The 18,849-nt window shown below is 39.4% G+C and overlaps 2 protein-coding genes across 7 annotated transcripts in view; one reads left to right on the top strand and one right to left on the bottom strand.

The window, feature by feature from the left end:
• The window catches only part of GNB4 (G protein subunit beta 4), a 54,175-nt gene extending 42,003 nt beyond the window's left edge, over nucleotides 1–12,172 (top strand). For 3 of the 4 annotated variants that reach the window (XM_039478797.2, XM_010337590.3, XM_010337591.3), the window contains 3 exons: nucleotides 55–256; nucleotides 2,748–2,964; nucleotides 7,320–12,172. In XM_039478797.2, coding sequence (XP_039334731.1) covers nucleotides 55–256; nucleotides 2,748–2,964; nucleotides 7,320–7,426 — 526 coding nt within the window. In that variant the 3' untranslated portion in view covers nucleotides 7,427–12,172. The remainder of the gene's footprint in view (nucleotides 1–54; nucleotides 257–2,747; nucleotides 2,965–7,319) is intronic. The other variant, XR_012518832.1, reaches the window with a different exon arrangement.
• Nucleotides 12,173–17,815: 5,643 nt separating this feature from the next.
• MFN1 (mitofusin 1) overlaps nucleotides 17,816–18,849 on the bottom strand; it is a 45,089-nt gene continuing 44,055 nt past the window's right edge. For all 3 annotated transcript variants that reach the window (XM_039478787.2, XM_039478788.2, XM_039478789.2), the window contains exon 18: nucleotides 17,816–18,334. In XM_039478787.2, the coding sequence (XP_039334721.1) occupies nucleotides 18,256–18,334 (79 nt within the window). In that variant the 3' untranslated portion in view covers nucleotides 17,816–18,255. The remainder of the gene's footprint in view (nucleotides 18,335–18,849) is intronic.

The raw sequence follows: 18,849 nt of genomic DNA, 5'->3' as shown, positions 1-18,849 counted from the left end.
AAATGACATAAGAGATAATTGTCATTAAGTGTTTTATTTTGTTTTGAATTACAGTGCTTTATGGGACATCGAAACTGCCCAGCAGACCACCACATTCACTGGGCATTCTGGAGATGTGATGAGTCTTTCCCTGAGTCCTGACATGAGGACTTTCGTCTCTGGTGCTTGCGACGCCTCTTCCAAATTATGGGATATTCGAGATGGAATGTGTAGACAGTCTTTCACAGGACACGTCTCAGATATTAATGCTGTCAGTGTAAGTGAATAGTATTTCCAGAGAAAATTTATTATGCATAAAGTGTTGAGCTCTATGGCATGATTTTCACAACAAATTGCCCTCAAGGATTTTTATAAATAATATGCTCTTATAACTTTGAATCTCCAAGTAATAAGGGTTTGATTTTTTTTAAAAAAGCTTCAATTCATAGTTGTAGATCTTTTTTGTTATTGTTGGAATTTTTTTTTTTTTTAAGACATTCTTGCTCTGTTGCCCAGGCTGGAGTGCTGTGGTGCAGTCATGGCTCACTATAGCCTCAGCCTCCTGGGCTCAAGCGATTCTCCCACCTCAGTCTCCTGAGTAGCTGGGATTACAGGCACACACCACCATGCACAGCCAATTTTTGTAGAAACGGGGTTTTGCTGTGTTGTCTCGAGCTCCTGAGCTGAAGCAATCCTCCCACCTCAGCCTCCCAAAGTGTTGGGATTATAGGCATAAGCCACTGTGCCTGGCAGCCTAGGATTATGCTGGTGAGTATCACTTTTTTTCCCCCCCGAAAAAATAGAGGGATAGATTATCATGCGTAAACAAACAGATCGTGGATGTTCTAACAGTGAATTTAGATGAGAAAAAAGTCTCATATCTCTGGGACCAAAGGGAACAACTCAAAGAGAGAATAATAAGGATGAAAAAAGCAGCTGTTTAGTGTAGAGTATAGCTTTTGAAGTCAGTGAAACCTCGGATCTAATCTTAATTCTGCTGCCATTAGCACCTGTGTGAAACTTAGTCATGCTGCTTAATCTTCATGAACCTCAGTACTGTGAAGTACTTATCATGAAAGTTTACAGGGTGTGTTCTTAGCTCACTGCAACCTCCGCCTCCCGGGTTCAAGTGATTCACCTTTAAGGCATGGAGCAAATCCAATCACTGTTAATCCATTTTGACTGGAAGCAGAAGTATAGCCAAGAAATAATTTTTTAAAAACTAGTTGAGGGAAGACACTGAATTGAAGGTCCAAGAGTCATATGAAGTACTTTTTATAAAGTAATTAAAAGAGGAGCCTGGCGCCATGGCTCATGCTTGTAATCCAAGCACTTTGGGAGGCTGAGGCAGGCAGATCACTTGAGGTCAGGAGTTCGGACCAGCCTGGCCAACATGGTAAAACCCTATTTCTACTAAAAATGCAAAAAATTAGCCGGACATTGTGGCACGTGCCTGTAATCCCAGCTACTGAGGAGACTGAGGCAGGAGAATCACTTGAACCCAGGAGGTGGAGGTTGCAGTGAGCCAAGACCATGCCACTGCACTCCAGCCTGGGCGACAGCGAGACTCCATCTCAAAAAAACAAAAAAAAGTAATTAAAAGAAAACAACACATCCTATTGAATTTAGAGTATCAAAAGATAAGGGAATAAAATCCAAGATGAAAACACAGATTACCTAGATATAAAAGATTAAAAAAACAAGCAAACCTCACACGTTTTCACAACAGACACTGCTGGAAGGCTCCTGAACAATAATCTGCCCAGTGTTAAGGGGGAAATACTGTGACCCAAGAATTTTCAGTATCAGAAACCAGAGTGATGATGTGGGGGAGAAAATACAGTAACTATAATATAGGATAAGAGATTAAGACCATGAGTAATCACTTACGGCACTACCTGTAAATGATTACTGCTATTAAAAGATACAGAATAAACTGAACCATAATATTGTTTACAAGAAACAAACCTAAAAAAAATGACCCAGGAAGGCTAAATTTAACAGTAAAAGAATGGATAAGTCATCAACGGGAAGGAAATCGGTAGTAATACTTCTATATTACTATTAAGCAAAGTAGAATTGGAGCAAAAACTGTGAGAGTTGTACATTAATAAAAGACAATAGCGATGCTGTAACACTGAAATTCATAAAACAAAAGCAATTAAAAATCCAGGGACCCAAAACACCATTGTGTAGGAGACTTTAGTAGACAACTTGTGAATGTGGATATCTAAGGTGGCAACAAGTAAGATATTGAGGATTTGAAAAGTGTTATTTACTAATGTTGACTTGATAATGTATTGCAGATTGCATCATATTTGGGTTTTGCTTTCTAAAATCTGAAAAATTCTGAATTCTGAAAAAGAACTGTCCTAAGGGGTCCTTATAAGCCTATCAGGATTGTGGACCTTTTATCTCCTCACCACTTCTTCCATTGTAGCTACACACACACACATATACGTTCTATAAATATTAGTACTTGCCCTAAGTGTTTCAGTATGACATACGGAAACCAGAGCCAGTATCTGTTGACTACTTGCTGTGTGCTGAACAATGGGCTGTGTACTTTGCATGTTATTTAATTCAATCCTAACCAACACTCTGAAATGGAGTCTAAAGCTCAAAGTACCTCAGAATCTTTAGTGCCCAACATCACTCACTTGCTAAGTAGCCAAGTTGGAATATGAGTCTAGATATGTCTGTTATTCGCTGCCTCTTAGGATTCTGCATACATCTGTAGAATAAATGTTTGTTCCTTTCCTGTTTAGTTTTTCCCAAACGGATACGCCTTCGCCACTGGCTCTGATGATGCCACTTGCCGGCTCTTTGACCTTCGTGCAGACCAAGAGTTATTATTGTATTCTCATGACAATATCATCTGCGGAATCACTTCTGTAGCCTTCTCAAAAAGTGGGCGTCTCCTGTTGGCCGGTTACGATGACTTTAATTGCAATGTATGGGACACACTAAAAGGAGATCGTGCAGGTCAGTAAAAAAGTCCACATTCGGTTCCGATTTTCAGGAAGCAGAAGAGGTAGGTTCCCATCAGCTGTGTTCTAGGCCTCCGTGGACATCTTGGAGTTGTGGAAAGTGGTAACCCAGTGGTTCTTTGTTGTTACCCTTTGTTTGTGGTTATAGTCCATAAGCCATATTTCTATTTTTGCTTTCTGAAGAGTCACATTGAGTTCTGTAATATTTTCTTGTTTGGTAGGTTTCAGAATTAAAGATGGATAGTGAATATGATTGAGTGGTATTTTAGAAATCACACTTTGATCACCTGACAGGAAACACTGTAACTGCTGCTTTTCTTCTTTCTGAAGCAGACCTTGTATGGGACAGGACACAGACCTGTGGTCTTCCCTTAGCCCCATACTCCGAGTCCTCCTCCACGGCTTCCACAAGATGACAATACACGTTCAGCCATACTGGGGACCTTCATTAATAACAAATCACACAAAGTAATTTATAACTATTTTTAAAAATCAAAATTATACTTAAAGGAATCCAATTGTCCTGTTACCAAAACACAGCAGTTGTTTCATTCCCAATGCATAGTTTCTGCTCCCCAAAGTAACTGTACATTTAGTCATTTACCTGGTCCCCCCTCTATCCCTGCTTGTTTTGGGACAGAGTCTCTCTATGTTGCTAAGGTTGGTTTCTTCTCACCTCAGCCTCTGGAGTAGCTGAAATTACAGGCTTGAATCACCTTACTTATCTCTAAACAACATGCCTGTATTGCTGTGACTTGTTTTAATTTTAGGGATGTTAATCGTTGCTGACCTGTTGCCATGGATAAGGTTTGGTTTTAAGCTGCTCCCACCATGGCCATCTTCCCAACCAATTTTCCCCGTATGACAAATTTTGTTTAGGATCACATTCAGTGTTAAAAATCATCTGCTGTTGAGCTGTGAGACGTTGTGACTTCTTTTGCCATGCAGGTGTTTTGTATTTTCTAGAGTTAATTTTTTGGTTTATATTCTTAGTTTGGATATACTCAGTAATGAGTCTTCACACTGTCTGCCAGTTTTGACGTCTTGGAGTGGATCATTTTCATTCACTGTGCTGGGTTATCCAGTGAGTCTTTTTGATCTGGAAACTCATTACTCTGTAGAACAGGGAAACTGGGGGTGGGGGTTGTTGAATTGTATTTCTTCTTTATCATCACCATTCCCTTTTTCTAGATCTCCCATAATGTTGAATGGGCTTCCTGGACTGATCCTTTGACTTTTTAATTATATTCTTCTATTTTCCATCTTTTTCGCTTTATCTGTTGGGAGGAACCTTCACCTTGGGTTTCAACCCTTCTGTGAGTTTTGCTTTTCCTTTTTGCTACCATCTTTTTAAGAGCTATTTTGTTCTTTTTTGTGTGTGGCATCCATTCTTTTTTTCATAAATGAAGTCTTGTGTTTCTCTGAGGTTATAAGTGAATTAGTTTTTTAAGTTTATTCTTCAAGCATAGTCTTTCGTGTTTCCAAGTTGTTTTTTTCCTTCATTTTTGGGGTTCCCTGTCCTTTTTAGACATTTCCTTAAAAGTGTTAGTTTCTTATTCATACTAAACCTCTTGAAGCTCTGAGCACATGGCTGGTGTGCCGATTCTAGGCCCCCTTGAAGGGTGATCTGCCTGGCCATTCACTGAGAAACTCTGCTGTCTGCCTTTCTGCCTTTCTCCATCTTCTACTTTCCTCCGTGAAGCGTATAAACTGGCTGCCAGTTGGGGGCTGATTTCAAGAGAAAACCTGAGGGGCCACAACATTTAGCTAGTAAATTCTTTCTTCCCCATTTAAGCACAGTTTTACCAGTCACATCTGTGCCCTCTTCTTCCAGTCCGGAGACCCTGTTTCACCCTCTCCTGTGACGGAGTCTCTGGTCTTAGGCCACAGTGCAGGCTGATCCATCACTGGGCTCTGCAGAGTAGAGGAAGAGGACACCGGGGGGGTCTAACTGATTCATGAGCACTTTGCGGTGCAATCCTATTTTACTCTGACTTTGCCCCTGCCTGTTCCAGAGATACCTGGTTCCACCTACTAGGGACGTTTTTGGAGAATCTGCAGTGTAACTTTGTTACTTGGCTTACTAGATCATTCCTTTTGAAGTGAGTATTTTGGGGTTCATTAACGTGGTTGCCACCATCTAGCTTACAGAGAAGTTGCGTTTACGTCCTTACCCGTCTAACACCCGCCACGCAGTTGTTGGGGTTCCTGAGGCAGCAGAGGCAGTGCTTTTCCAGGAATAATTTTCTACAACCTCTTTTAAGAGACTGCATGGTTCAGTTTTACACTTTCCAAGTAGATTATTGGAAATACTCTGTTGCTTAAAGCTGATTACTTTTTAAAGGTATTTGGTGTTTTGCCTGGATTGAATCCATTAGTGTCCATAACAAAATAAAAGCGTGCTGCTGTCTGCACTTACATGCTTGAGTTTTGGTTTTGCTTTGCTTACAGCAGGTTTCAAGTTGACTCAACTGGAACTTTCAACTTAAAATTGAATCTTGACTTGTGAATTACAAATTCATTCCCCCTCCAGTGTGACCTAGGTAGCCACAATGTTCATTTTGTTGTTATTTCAACTCTCAATGGTAAATTTTCCCATTTTCAAACATGGCCATACTGGAGACACTATAGAGAATATTAAGAGTTAGACAAGATGAACTTACATTCCTGAGATGATTGATGGAAAATGACATGCTTAAGAATAGAGAGGCCGGGCGCGGTGGCTGAAGCCTGTAATCCCAGCACTTTGGGAGGCCGAGGCGGGTGGATCACGAGGTCGAGAGATCGAGACCAACCTGGTCAACATGGTGAAACCCCGTCTCTACTAAAAATACAAAAAATTAGCTGGGCATGGTGGCGCATGCCTATAATCCCAGCTACTCAGGAGGCTGAGGCAAGAGAATTGCCTGAACCCAGGAGGCGGAGGTTGCGGTGAGCCGAGATCACGCCATTGCACTCCAGCCTGGGTAACAAGAGCGAAACTCCGTCTCAAAAAATAATAATAATAAAAAAAAAATAGAGAGATAATGGAAATTCAAACACAGTGTATTTTAAAAATTATTTTGGGTATTTGATGTATTCTAATTTTTCTTATTAATCTTATTGTATTTCTTGTTTTCCTCCCAAATATTGGGAATACATCAAGTAGGTTTAATATGTAAAAGAAATGAAAACTAGATGACTTTCATGATTTCAGAAAGTTATAACCAGTAACATTCCAGAGTTTGGTCATTAGCATAAGAAAGTAAATAAATTATGTTGGCATTCTTGGAAGCAGTGACATAAGGCAGCTTTATTCTTATGTTTTTGTTGTTCCCTTGATAAAGGGTTACTTCAGTGAACTTCATTGAAAATCTTGATTTTGTTAAAAATAACAGCTTGGTAGCAAAATCTGGAATATCATGAACTTACTAGAGATGTGGAATAATTGTCTACATGTTTTCCTAGATACAAGTTGAATTATAAAATGATTTTTAAAAAATTAAAACTAAATTGACACACGTCAAAATCCAAATAATACAGGCCGGGCGCGGTGGCTCAAGCCTGTAATCCCAGCACTTTGGGAGGCCGAGGCGAGTGAATCACGAGGTCAAGAGATCGAGACCAAGGCCGGGCGCGGTGGCTGAAGCCTGTAATCCCAGCACTTTGGGAGGCCGAGGCGGGTGGATCACGAGGTCGAGAGATTGAGACCATCCTGGTCAACATGGTGAAACCCCGTCTCTACTAAAAATACAAAAAACTAGCTGGGCATGGTGGCACGTGCCTGTAATCCCAGCTACTCAGGAGGCTGAGGCAGGAGAATTGCCTGAGCCCAGGAGGCGGAGGTTGCGGTGAGCCGAGATCGCGCCATTGCACTCCAGCCTGGGTAACGAGCGAAACTCCGTCTCAAAAAAAAAAAAAAAAAAAAAAAAAAAGAGATCGAGACCAACCTGGTCAACATGGTGAAACCCCGTCTCTACTAAAAATACAAAAAATTAGCTGGGCATGGCGGCGCGTGCCTGTAATCCCAGCTACTCAGGAAGCTGAGGCAGGAGAATTGCCTGAACCCAGGAGGCGGAGGTTGCGGTGAGCCGAGATCGCGCCATTGCACTCCAGCCTGGGTAACAAGAGCGAAACTCTGTCTCAAAAAAAAAAAAAAAAAAAAAAAAAAAAAATCCAAATAATACAAATTTATAAATACGTCCAGGTTCTTCCTGTCTTCTTACTCAGAGAAATTTGTTGTTTTCAACTATGAACTTTCAAACTGGACTGTTAGTTTTTAAGTACCCTTTTAAATCTCTATGAATATAGTTGTTGGTTGAATTCTAAAACTCTACAATTGCTAACTTTTTACTGGATTGTTTTTTTCAGGTGTCCTTGCTGGTCATGACAACCGTGTGAGCTGCTTAGGTGTCACTGATGATGGCATGGCTGTGGCAACAGGCTCCTGGGACAGTTTTCTTAGAATCTGGAATTAACAGTGTCATACATATTCTTTGTTCTCCACTGATACATCTGGAGAAATCCGTGCTACAGCCTATAGCTGTGAAAAAATTCTACCTTATATTTGCAGGTGAAGATTTTTCTATTAGATTATATACAAAAACAAGCTTTCAGTAAACTACCAAAAAAAAAAAAAAGGTGGGGTAGGGGAGAGGCAAAGGTGCCTTCTGAGATCAAAAGGATCAGTGTATTAATTTGACCTTGAGTTAATTTAACCTTGAATTGTTGTGTGTACTCAGAGTCTATTTTCCTTGTGTAGAACAGAATGTACACATTATAGCAGCTCACCACTGTCTTTGCATTTTTTAAGAAGTACATTTTTAACTTTGTAGACACCAGAAGCATCACATTATTGAGCTTCATAATAGAAGAACCAGGCACAGAAATAGAAATGCCGCTGTATGTGTATTTATGCCTGAATAAAGTCCCCTTGAATTGAGATCTCTCTGAATCTAAGAGGTCCTGATGGCTTCATGTTTAAGAGCACCGATGGGTGAGGCACCTCTGAGGGGGGTCTTTCATTTCTTATGCATCCTCTGCCATACTGTTCATCTAAGGAGGAGCTCCTTTTCAGTCCTCTGAGGGGACAGATAAATCTAAAGATTTCACTGATATTTTAGACATAGCTAAGAAACTTCATTAGCATTTATTAAAATAAGAGTATATAAATGGTTCTTGACATTGTAAATGCCTGATTATGATCAGCTGACACTTGAGTAGCCCTCTTCTAAATAGCTTGACTTTCCTATTCATTTCTTATTCGGGAGCTAAGTTTGTAGTGTCTGCTCATCTTTCAGGAGTTGGATAAACATTGGGATTGTCCTTGCACCTGAGCATCCTTCCCAGTGCTATCCGTATACGTCTAGATAAGAAATGAAATATGAGTATTCCATTTGGAGAGAAGCGTAAAATCTTAACCAATCACTAGCACATATTTGTTATAATATGATGGTTTATTTCATGTTTGCGTAATATAAAATCTGAACTGATGTGAAATCTGTGCCTTTCAATATCTTAAAATGAAACCTTTAAGCTTTTTGTTCTATTTTGTAGTATTTCTTCCCTTCCTTAGCACAAAATACTGGGTTCTAAGTGGTTTTGCTTCAAAAGATGTCTAGATCTAAGTGACTTCACTTAAAGCCTTCCTAAAGCAGTTCTTAAAGGAGTTAGAAAAATATATTAATTCTTCTGTGGTATAATCATGTGTCTATTACTAGAATGTCTGCTACCACCAAGTTAAATGTACTTTTCCAGCCGGGCGCGGTGGCTCAAGCCTGTAATCCCAGCACTTTGGGAGGCCGAGGTGGGTAGATCACAAGGTCAAGAGATCGAGACCAGCCTGGTCAACATGGTGAAACCCCGTCTCTACTAAAAATGCAAAAAATTAGCTGGGCATGGTGGCGCGTGCCTGTAATCCCAGCTACTCAGGAGGCTGAGGCAGGGGAATTGCCTGAACCCAGGAGGTGGAGGTTGCGGTGAGCCGAGATGGCACCATTGCACTCCAGCCTGGGTAACAAGAGCAAAACTCCATCTCAAAAAAAAAAAAATAATAATAATGTACTTTTCCTTTTAGATTTCCTTTTACAAATATATCAAATTGATAATAGAAGATCGTTAGTCTTGCTTGACGGTAAAGTCTTGGATTATTCTGATACAGAAGTGCATAGTTTTGTAACTTAGTTACTTTTCAGATAGGTCTTTGTTAGCTTTTGAACATGTGAAACCTTAACCTAAATACTCCCAAATTTTACCTGTAAATTTTTATATTGTGAATGTGCTAATATGTGCATCAACTGTAAAGACATCAGTATCACTTTTGTTAAAATCCGCTGACAGGAGAATAAGAAAAATGGATACAGGCAAACTAAGATATAAGACCAAAACAGAATATTGTAGTTGGCACTTATGAATGTATATTTATATTTTGGTTAAGATTTCTATTAACTTTTTAGGTAGGTGCAGTGGCTCACACCTGCAATTTGGGAAGCCAAGGTAGGCGGATCACTTGAGGTCATGAGTTCGAGACCAGCCTGGGAAACAGAGCAAGACTGTCTCCAGAAATTTAAAAAAAAAAAAAGTTTATGGAGAGTTTAAAGCAATTCCTGTAATTATTCACTCAGCAACTAAAAACTACTACTTAACATTTGGGGCTAATTACACACAGTAACAAATGGTGACAAAGTAGCCTCACTACCAGTTACCTTCCTGGTTATACCTTTGCTTTTAGTAAGAGGGGCTCCACTTGAATATATTTGTTTACTGGCAGTTTAAGTTGAATTGATTATTTAATTCTGTTATTATTCCTGAATTCAATGACTATATAATTTGCAGAAACGTCAGATAGTTTGGATCTTAAGTTTTCAAGGCTGAAATATCCGGCTGGATTTGGTTTTTAAATTTTTGCATCATCAGGAATATTGCAGGCCAGGAGCAGTGGCTCGCGCCTGTAATTTTAGCACTTTGGGAGGCTGAGGTCAGGAGTTCAAGACCAGCCTGGCCAACATGGCGAAACCCCGTCTCTACTAAAAATACAAAAATCGGCTGGGTGTGGTGGCGCATGCCTGTCATCCCAGCTGCTTGGGAGGCTGAGGAAGGAGACTCGTGCTTCAGCCTGGGAGGTGTAGGTTGAAGTGAGTCAAGATCGTGCCACTGCACTCCAGCCTGTGTGACAGCAGTGAGACTCCCATCTCAAAAAAAGAATACTGCAGTTGATGTTTCTTTTTCTTCCTTTTTTTAAAAAAGTCTCACTCTGTCCAGGCTCAAGTACAGTGGCGCGATCTTGTCCACTGCAACCTCTGCCTCCTGGGTTCATGCGGTTCTTGTGCCTCAGCCTCCCAAGTAGCTGGGACTATAGGCATGTGCCACCATGCCTGGCAAATTTTTGTATTTTTAGTAGAGACAGGACTTTGCCGTGTTGGCCAGGCTGATCTTGTACTCCTGGCCTCAGGTGGTCCACAAGCCTCAGCGTCCCGAAGTGCTAACATTTAAACATAATGTGCCTCAGAAGGTTAATTTGTTGACTCTGTAGCATGTCAAGAAGAGTAGTTTTTTGAGATCTGGCAAGAATATTTTAGAGGTACATACTCTTTTTTAAATATGTGATCACCCTCTGGTGTTGAGCATATTGTCCCAAAAACCTGCTTAAGAAAGCAGTTCTTGCTGTCAGCAAGGATGTCTCCTCCACGTTCATGGACAGCCTTATTTTTGACAGCTATGCTGTTTGAGATTTAGACTGAATATCCAAGGTCCTTCCCTAGCTCAAATTTTTACTTGTGATTACACATACCACATTGAATTCCATCTTCAGAGGCAAAGATTTGGGCTTCATACCTCAACACCAAATGGGTCTGTTCAGCAATTCCCTGCATTTTAGACTGAGATGACCTCAGAAATTGCACAGTGATACTAGCGTCCTGGAAATAATGGAGGTAGGTGCTTCTAGAATATGTTACAGAATTTCAAGCTTAACCTATCAGTAGATAAATGGATCTTGACTTAAGGGGACAAAATGAAACTTTTATTGCTTAAAACTGCTGTGCCAATATTGTGTGACTGAGCTCCTCCAATATTTGATATTTTAGATTTTACAATAAGATCTTAAGCATTTTAAATGTGAACATGTTCAGGGAAATGCGCTTTGATGTAAATGTCTCAGATCTAAATTGTAACACAACTGAATACTTGTGGCTTATTCTTGGTTTAACTTAGGAAAACTGGTTCAACAATCCCCCATTTGGGCTTGCCATCATTTCAGTAGTGAAGATGTTCTAAAATCTTTGGAGTCTGAGTCAGGCTTAATTTTTTTTTTAAATATTATGTTCAAATTCTTTATCGCCATTGTGAAAAAGCAAAATTTTATATGATTTCTCCTGTTAGAATTTGAAAAAATACCCACAGGTTAGACCATCTTTCTTATGGGTTGCACAATGAATTTATATTTTAAATTAGACTAAGTAGAATGTGAACGTGAAGTCCATTTCACATTTACTTTCCATTGTTCATTTTGGGTTGCCTCAGATTCAGTGTATATTTTAAAATATTGGTTACAGAATAATAGGTACTCAATAAAATGGTTTATAGTAGAATAAGCTAGCACTTTAAAAGGTAACTTATTAATCACACATTGGTGGTACACCTTGTATTTAGCAAATATTTGCATGTTGATAAAATCTCATGTCTTTTTTCCTAAATCCAGTTACTGATTTCGTAAAATACAGTTATGATAAAGCAGCATTGTGGGGGGGAAAGTGCTATGCTCCAACTGGTGTTAAATGTATTCAACAAAATCTTAATTAATAGACCTTCAGTGATACACGTGGTGGATATCTCAAGCCTTTTGTCTTTGACACAGTGGTGCTCTGTCCTATTGTTTTCTTTTCAAAGAAGCATCCGAACACTTGCTTTTCTATTTTCCTATCCAAAGGCATCCACATCTAAGTGTGTTTCTAAAGTTGATTAAAATTATGTTCTTGTTAAAGCATTCTGCAAATGTTTTTCTTTACCTAGAATGATTTGTACACACTCGTGGTCAATTGAACATGAATCTCAGTAGTAGTCTAATTATGGGAAGGGTAAACATGTTAGATTACTATGGAATTGTATCATGATTTAACTGTTCTTAGCTCTTTCTTACACAGTGATTAATTCCTCTATTTGTACAGTAGCTTTATAAAATATTGTGAATTGATGATGTTGTAATCAATAAAGTGCTTTTAACCAGATTTCACTGTATCGTTTCTTATGCCCCACCACCCTTTTCCTTTTTTTTGAGAGTATTACTGTTGCCCAGGGTGGAGTACAGTGGTGGTATCATGGTTTACTGCAACCTCTGCGTCCCCAGCTCAAGTGATCATCCCACCTCGGCCTCCGAAGTAGATGGGACTATGAGTGCATACCAATACGCCCTGTCAGTTTTTATGGAGACGGTATATGTTGCCCAGGTTGGTCTTGAATACCTGAGCTCGAGATATCTGCCTGCCTCAGCCTCCTAAAGTGCTGGGATTGATTACAGGCATGAACTACCATGCCCCGCCAATTTTTTATAAAGTTCTTTATGGAGACGAGTCTTGCTTTGTTGCCCAGGCATGTCTCGAACTCCTGGCTTCAAGGGACCATCCCACTTTGATCTCCTAAAGTGCTGGGACTGCAGGCTTCAGCCAACAAGCCTGGCCTGTGTAATTTTTAAATAAGTAATTCTGCTTATGGTGTTGATAAATTATCATTAATTTTTTTCACCACCATACCCTTAGGAGAGGATGAATGAGGAGACAAAACAGCTTTGGCGGTGAGTTGGTAATTCTTGAAGCTGGGCAATGGGGTGATGAAGCCTTATTATGCTTTCCTGGTTATTTCTGTCCTTGTTTAATAATATTCTATAATAAAATGTTTCTTTCCCTGAAACTTACAAGTCCATGTAGAGTTACACAGCGCAGAGGGCAAAAATAAACTCCCCTTTGACACTGTGAAGAGTGCTAGTTAAGTGTAAATTGTTATGCCTAAAGCAGAAAACTTCTTGACTGCTCCTCTGATAGTGCTGTATGGCATCTTATACTAATGATGAGTATGTAAATTTTACTTACCCTTTTACTACTTGGCCAGAAGAATTCAACAGTAATGCAGTCAAAAGAGGTCTACTCAAGATAACCTACGTATGTAAAAGTGATTGATTAAGAATGAAAGATTAAAACTCACTAAATACTAGTATAAATGCTACATTTGTCAACTATCAGGCAAACAGGTTTTATTTTCACCTTGCAAGCTTGTATACTGAAAAAATGTTAATGTAAAAAGATTATACAGAGTTTAAATAATCCTGCAAACATACAAAGTAAACAAGCATATGTACTAACAGAACCTAAGACCAAAACCACGATTATCTCAATAGATGCAGAGAAGGCTCTCAACAATATTCAACAGCCCTTTATGCTAGAAACTCTCAATAAACTAGGTATCAATGGAACTTACCTCAAAATAATAAGAGCTATTTATGACAGACCCACAGCCAGTATCATACTGAATGAACAAAAACTGGGAGCATTCCTTTGAAAACCAGCGCGAGACAAGGATGCCCTCTCTCACCACTCCTATTCAACATAGTATTGAAAGTTCTGGCCAGGACAATCAGGCAAGAAAAACATAAAATTCAGTTAGGAAGAGAGGCAGTCAAATAGTCTCTATTTGCAGATGACATGACTGTATATCTAGAAGACCCCATCGTCTCAGCCCAAACTTTCCTTAAGCTGATAAGTAACTTCAGCAAAGTCTCAGGATACAAAATGAATGTGCAAAAATCACAGGCATTCCTAAACACCAGTAATAGACAAAACAGCCAAATCATGAGTGAACTGCCATTCACAACTGCTACAAAGAGAATGAAATACCCAGGAACACAACTAACAAGGGATGTGAAGGCCCTCTTCAAGGAGAGCTACAAACCACTGCTCAAGGAAATGAGACGACACAAACAGATGGGGAAACATTCCATGCTCATGGTTAGGAAATATCAGTATCATGAAAATGGCCACATTGCCCAAAGGAATTTATAGATTCAATGCTATTCCCATCAAGCTACCAATGATTTTCTTCCCAGAATTGGAAAAAACCACCTTAAACTTCATCTAGAACCAACAAAGAGCCCACATAGCCAACACAATCCTAAGCAAAAAAAAAAAAAAAAAGCTGGAGACATCACACTACCTGACTTCAAACTATACCACAAAGCTACAGTAACCAAAACAGCATGGTACTGGCACCAAAACAGAGATAGAGACCAATGGAACAGAACAGAGGCCTCAGAAATAATGCCACACATCTACAACCATCTGATCGCTGGCAAACCTGACAAAAACAAGCAATGGGGAAATAATTCCCTATTCAATAAATTCAATAAATATTAGGAAAACTGGCTAGCCATATGCAGAAACTGGATCCCTTCCTTACATCTTATTCAAAAATTAACTCCAGGCCGGGCGCAGTGGCTCAAGCCTGTAATCCCAGCACTTTGGGAGGCCGAGGCGGGTGGATCACAAGGTCGAGAGATCGAGACCAACCTGGTCAACATGTTGAAACCCCGTCTCTACTAAAAATACAAAAAATTAGCTGGGCATGGTGGCGCGTGCCTATAATCCCAGCTACTCAGGAGGCTGAGGCAGGAGAATTGCCTGAACCCAGGAGGCGGAGGTTGTGGTGAGCCGAGATCGCGCCATTGCACTCCAGCCTGGGTAACAAGAGCAAAACTCCATCTCAAAAAAAAAAAAAAAAAAAAAATTAACTCCAGATGGGTTGAAGATTTGAACATAAGGCCTAACGCCATAAAAACCCTAGAAGAAAATCTAGGCAATATCATTCAGGACATAGGCATGGGCAAGGACTTCAGGTCTAAAACACCAAAAGCCAAAATTGACAAATGGTATAAATTAAACTAAAGAGCTTCTGCAGAGCAAAAGAAACCATCATCAGAGTGAACAGGCAACTTAAAGAATGGGAGAAAATTTTGCAATCTACCCATCTGACAAAGGGCTAATATCCAGAAACTACAGGGAACTTAAATTCACAAGGAAAAAACAACTCCCATCAAAAAGTAGGTAAAGGATATGAACAGACAATTCTCAAAAGATGACATTTATGCAACCAACAAACATGAGAAAAATCTTATCACTAGTCATTAGAGAAATGCAAATCAAAACCACACTGATAAACCATCTCACGCCAGTTAGATTGGCAATCATTAAAAAATCAGACACTAGAGAGGATGTGGAGAAACAGGAACAGTTTTACACTGTTGGTGGGAGTGTAAATTAGTTCAACCATTGTGGAAGATACTATGGCGATTCCTCAAGGATCTAAAACTAGAAATACCATTTGACCCAGCAAACCCATTACTGGGTGTATACCCAAAGGGTTATAAATCGTTCTATTATAAAGACATATGCACACATATGTTTACTGTGGCACTGCTCACAATAGGAAAAGACTTGGCATCAACCCAAATGCCCATCAATGATAGACTGGGTAAAGCAAATGTGGCATATATATATAGCATGGAATACTATGCAGCCATAAAAAAAGGATGAGTTCATGTCCTTTGCAAAGATATGGATAAAACTATAAACCATCATTCTGAGCAAACTGACACAAGAATAGAAAACCAAACACCGCATGTTCTCACTCCTAAGTGGGTGCTGAACAATGAGAACACAGGGACACAGAAGGGGAACATCACACAGCGGGACCTGCAGGGGGGTGGGGTGATAGGGGAGGGATAGCATTAGGAAAAATATCTAATGTAGATGACGGAGTGATGGATGCAACAAACCACCATAGCATGTGTATACCTATGTAACAAACTGCATGTTCTGCACATGCACCCCAGAACTTAAAGTATCATTTAAAAAAAGAAAAAATAAATAAAATACCAAGATTTTTAAAACTTAAAAAAAAACAGGCATATGTGCAATAACTTTGAAGTACATCATTTATAGTTACTTAATTTCTATATAATCCAGGGGCTTAGTACAGGTGCACACACTTCCAGGCATAAGAGTTTCATTATTTTACTGATCCATTTCCGACATTCATTGTTTTCAAAATTGATCAGGTAGAACTACATAAAACAAGTGATGGAGAAGATGCCATACCAAACCTGCCATACCAGTGGCACCCCAACTTTACTGTGTATCAGAAACACCCAGCTGGCTTGTTCAACCATAGATTGCTGGACCCAAACCTACCGCCTGACTCCATACACTGAGTTCAGACCCAAGAATCCACACTTCTTATAAGTCTGAAGCTGATTATGGCTATGTGTGGTGGCTCACGCCTGTAATCCCAGCGCTTTGGGAGGCTGACGTAAAAGGATCACTGGAGCCTGTGAGTTCAAGACCAGTCTGCACAACATGGGGAAACCACATCTCTACAAAAAACTAGCCAGGTGTGGTGGCATGTACCTGTAGTCCCAGCTACCCAGGAGGCTGAAGTGGGAGGATCACCTGAACCTGAGAGGTCAAGTCTGCAGTGAGCCATGATCACACCACTGCACTCCATCCTGGGTGACAGAGAACCTGTCTCAAAAAGACAAAGAAGTAATGTTGATGACCCAGGACCAAGCTCTGAGAACCACTGAACTGTACTAATGAGGTGATACCAACCATTAGCAACTTTCAAGTTTAAGTACTTTAGCATAAAGGTTACGGCCTTGAGCTTTGTAACCTCAATTAGCAGTAGGAGATTTCGCAGGCTGTTTTTCCACGTTGTATCTGTTACCTAATCCCACATTTTGTGGCCTGTGCCATTTCTTGGGTTATAAAGCAGTAATAAAAGCTTAAAACCAAAATTAATTTCCATTAGTATACTGCACTCTAGTATCAGTTTGCATTAAAATATATTTTTGAAAGGCTTCAGTGGCCTAGTGTTATCTTCTCTTGAAGATATCTTGAAAAATAGAGTTATACCTGCTGTAAAACAGCTGAATAGAATCTAGAAGGAAGCATAAGCTACCCATGGCCAAATGTACTGTGTTCCCCGGGACTGTGTATTTCTAACCAGCGTCCACGTGATACTATCTGGTAGTCCTGTATTTTGCCTAGCAAATTCCTAGGATGGTGTCATTTTAGTACATTTCCATTCCATCTGTCAATCAATTTTTTTTTTTTAACACCAGTTAAAGACTGAATTTGATTCATTAAAGAGGAAACTGATGAGGCATTTCCACCAGCTCAAGGGAGAATTTTGTAAAATTTACATTTATGGATTAGAAATACTGAAATAAATATGCAAATGGTGGCAAAATTGGCCTCTTTTCCACATTGGGGAAGAAAGTCAAAGAACCTCTGCTAGGTGTAATTTACATGTGTACAGACTCAATCACTTTTTAATATAGAAAGATAATTGACCCATAACCTTTTATTAAGATAAAAAATGCAGTAATAATTTTTAATGAAACCCTGAAAAATTCATACAAATAAAAAGTAAAAGCCTCCAATGGGGTATAATCCAGCAATATCCTAGGCAAATACCTCCTGAAGAATAGCTTTTTAAAAACATCACTGTTATCATTCAAAATTCAGACCTATCTTTGGGTATTTTTCTCTCTTCAAACTTTATTTCTAAAATTGAGCTAGGAAAGCTTTTCTTACTAGAATCGTAATTGGAGCAAAACTGAAAATGTTTCTTTAGAAACAACTAAGGAAATTATTTAGACCCAGATACTTATAAGCGACTATAACAAGCCTTTATTCTGTTTTACATCAGTTTTAACGGGAATAAAAAGTAAAAACAACATATTTATTAGTAGTTCACATACCTGCCATGACAGCAAAGTGACTGTAACTTGCAGAAATAATATACTCAAGAACATTCCACACTCCTTGGTGATTCCGGCAATGCAGTTTATTAAATAAAATTTAAAAGTGACTATTCCCATGAAAGATAGCATCAAAAACTAGTTTTGAGAAAGAAGATGAAAGGCTCAATCTCTAACTCCTGGATGCCAGGAAGCAGAGTTTTTCAGAATCAAAAACAAATTAAGAGCTCACAGCCCCACCCCGCAGGGGTCACGTAAGTTGGTATTGTTGCTTGTAACTATTTCATGATTTAAGCCTTTTCTTTACCCAAAATTAAAACTAAAGACATAACACTCTCCAAAACACAAATACCCTGAGATAGACCATTATCAGAATCTACACAGGGCTTTGCTATTTAGGTACAGTTAGTACAATTCATATTTAAAGTCATTTCATAAAAATAACTGTCCCAATCTTACAAGTTTCGTTTCCTCCTATCATGGTCACCAAAGCAATCTCTGTTGTTAGGATTCTTCATTGCTTGAAGGGAGAAACTGCTTAGTAAAATTCTCCAGCTCATTTTCAAGTTGAACAGCTTTATTTCTAATTAAAAAAAAAAAAGAAAAAGAAACACCAATCTAATTACCACAAAGGTCAAGGAGAAGATGCATTCCATCCATTGTGAAAAGACAAAAACTTTAATAACAAACAACGAAGAGCATACTAGACGTGGAATCGTATCACCTTGCAGGGGAGTTACATCCTGTTACGTATAGTCATGACTGTGCTTGCACATTCCCTTTACATAATGCATAAAGTACAGAGTGTTTCTCATGGACATACAAGGAAACTAGCAGATGTTACAGTGGCAATGGCATACCAAAAAGATTTCCTTTAAACACTAGATTTATCTTTGAGCAGCCAAATGCCCACAAGACAGGAAAATTGAAACTAAAACTGACAGAGAAACAGACTTGTTTCCCATTCTCATACGATGCCAGCGCACACACTCACTGAGTGGGCTCTCTCCATCATGGAGAAGGGGAAGGGGTCTTGTTTTACTTTGTTCATCGTGCATATGCTTCAGGTCATACAACTGAAGAGTACATAAGCTCTGA

This window comes from Saimiri boliviensis, chromosome 8, assembly GCF_048565385.1.
Source record: "Saimiri boliviensis isolate mSaiBol1 chromosome 8, mSaiBol1.pri, whole genome shotgun sequence".
NCBI lineage: Eukaryota > Metazoa > Chordata > Mammalia > Primates > Cebidae > Saimiri > Saimiri boliviensis.
Note: the sequence above shows the minus strand (reverse complement) of the source record. Positions and strands in the feature narration are given on the sequence as shown.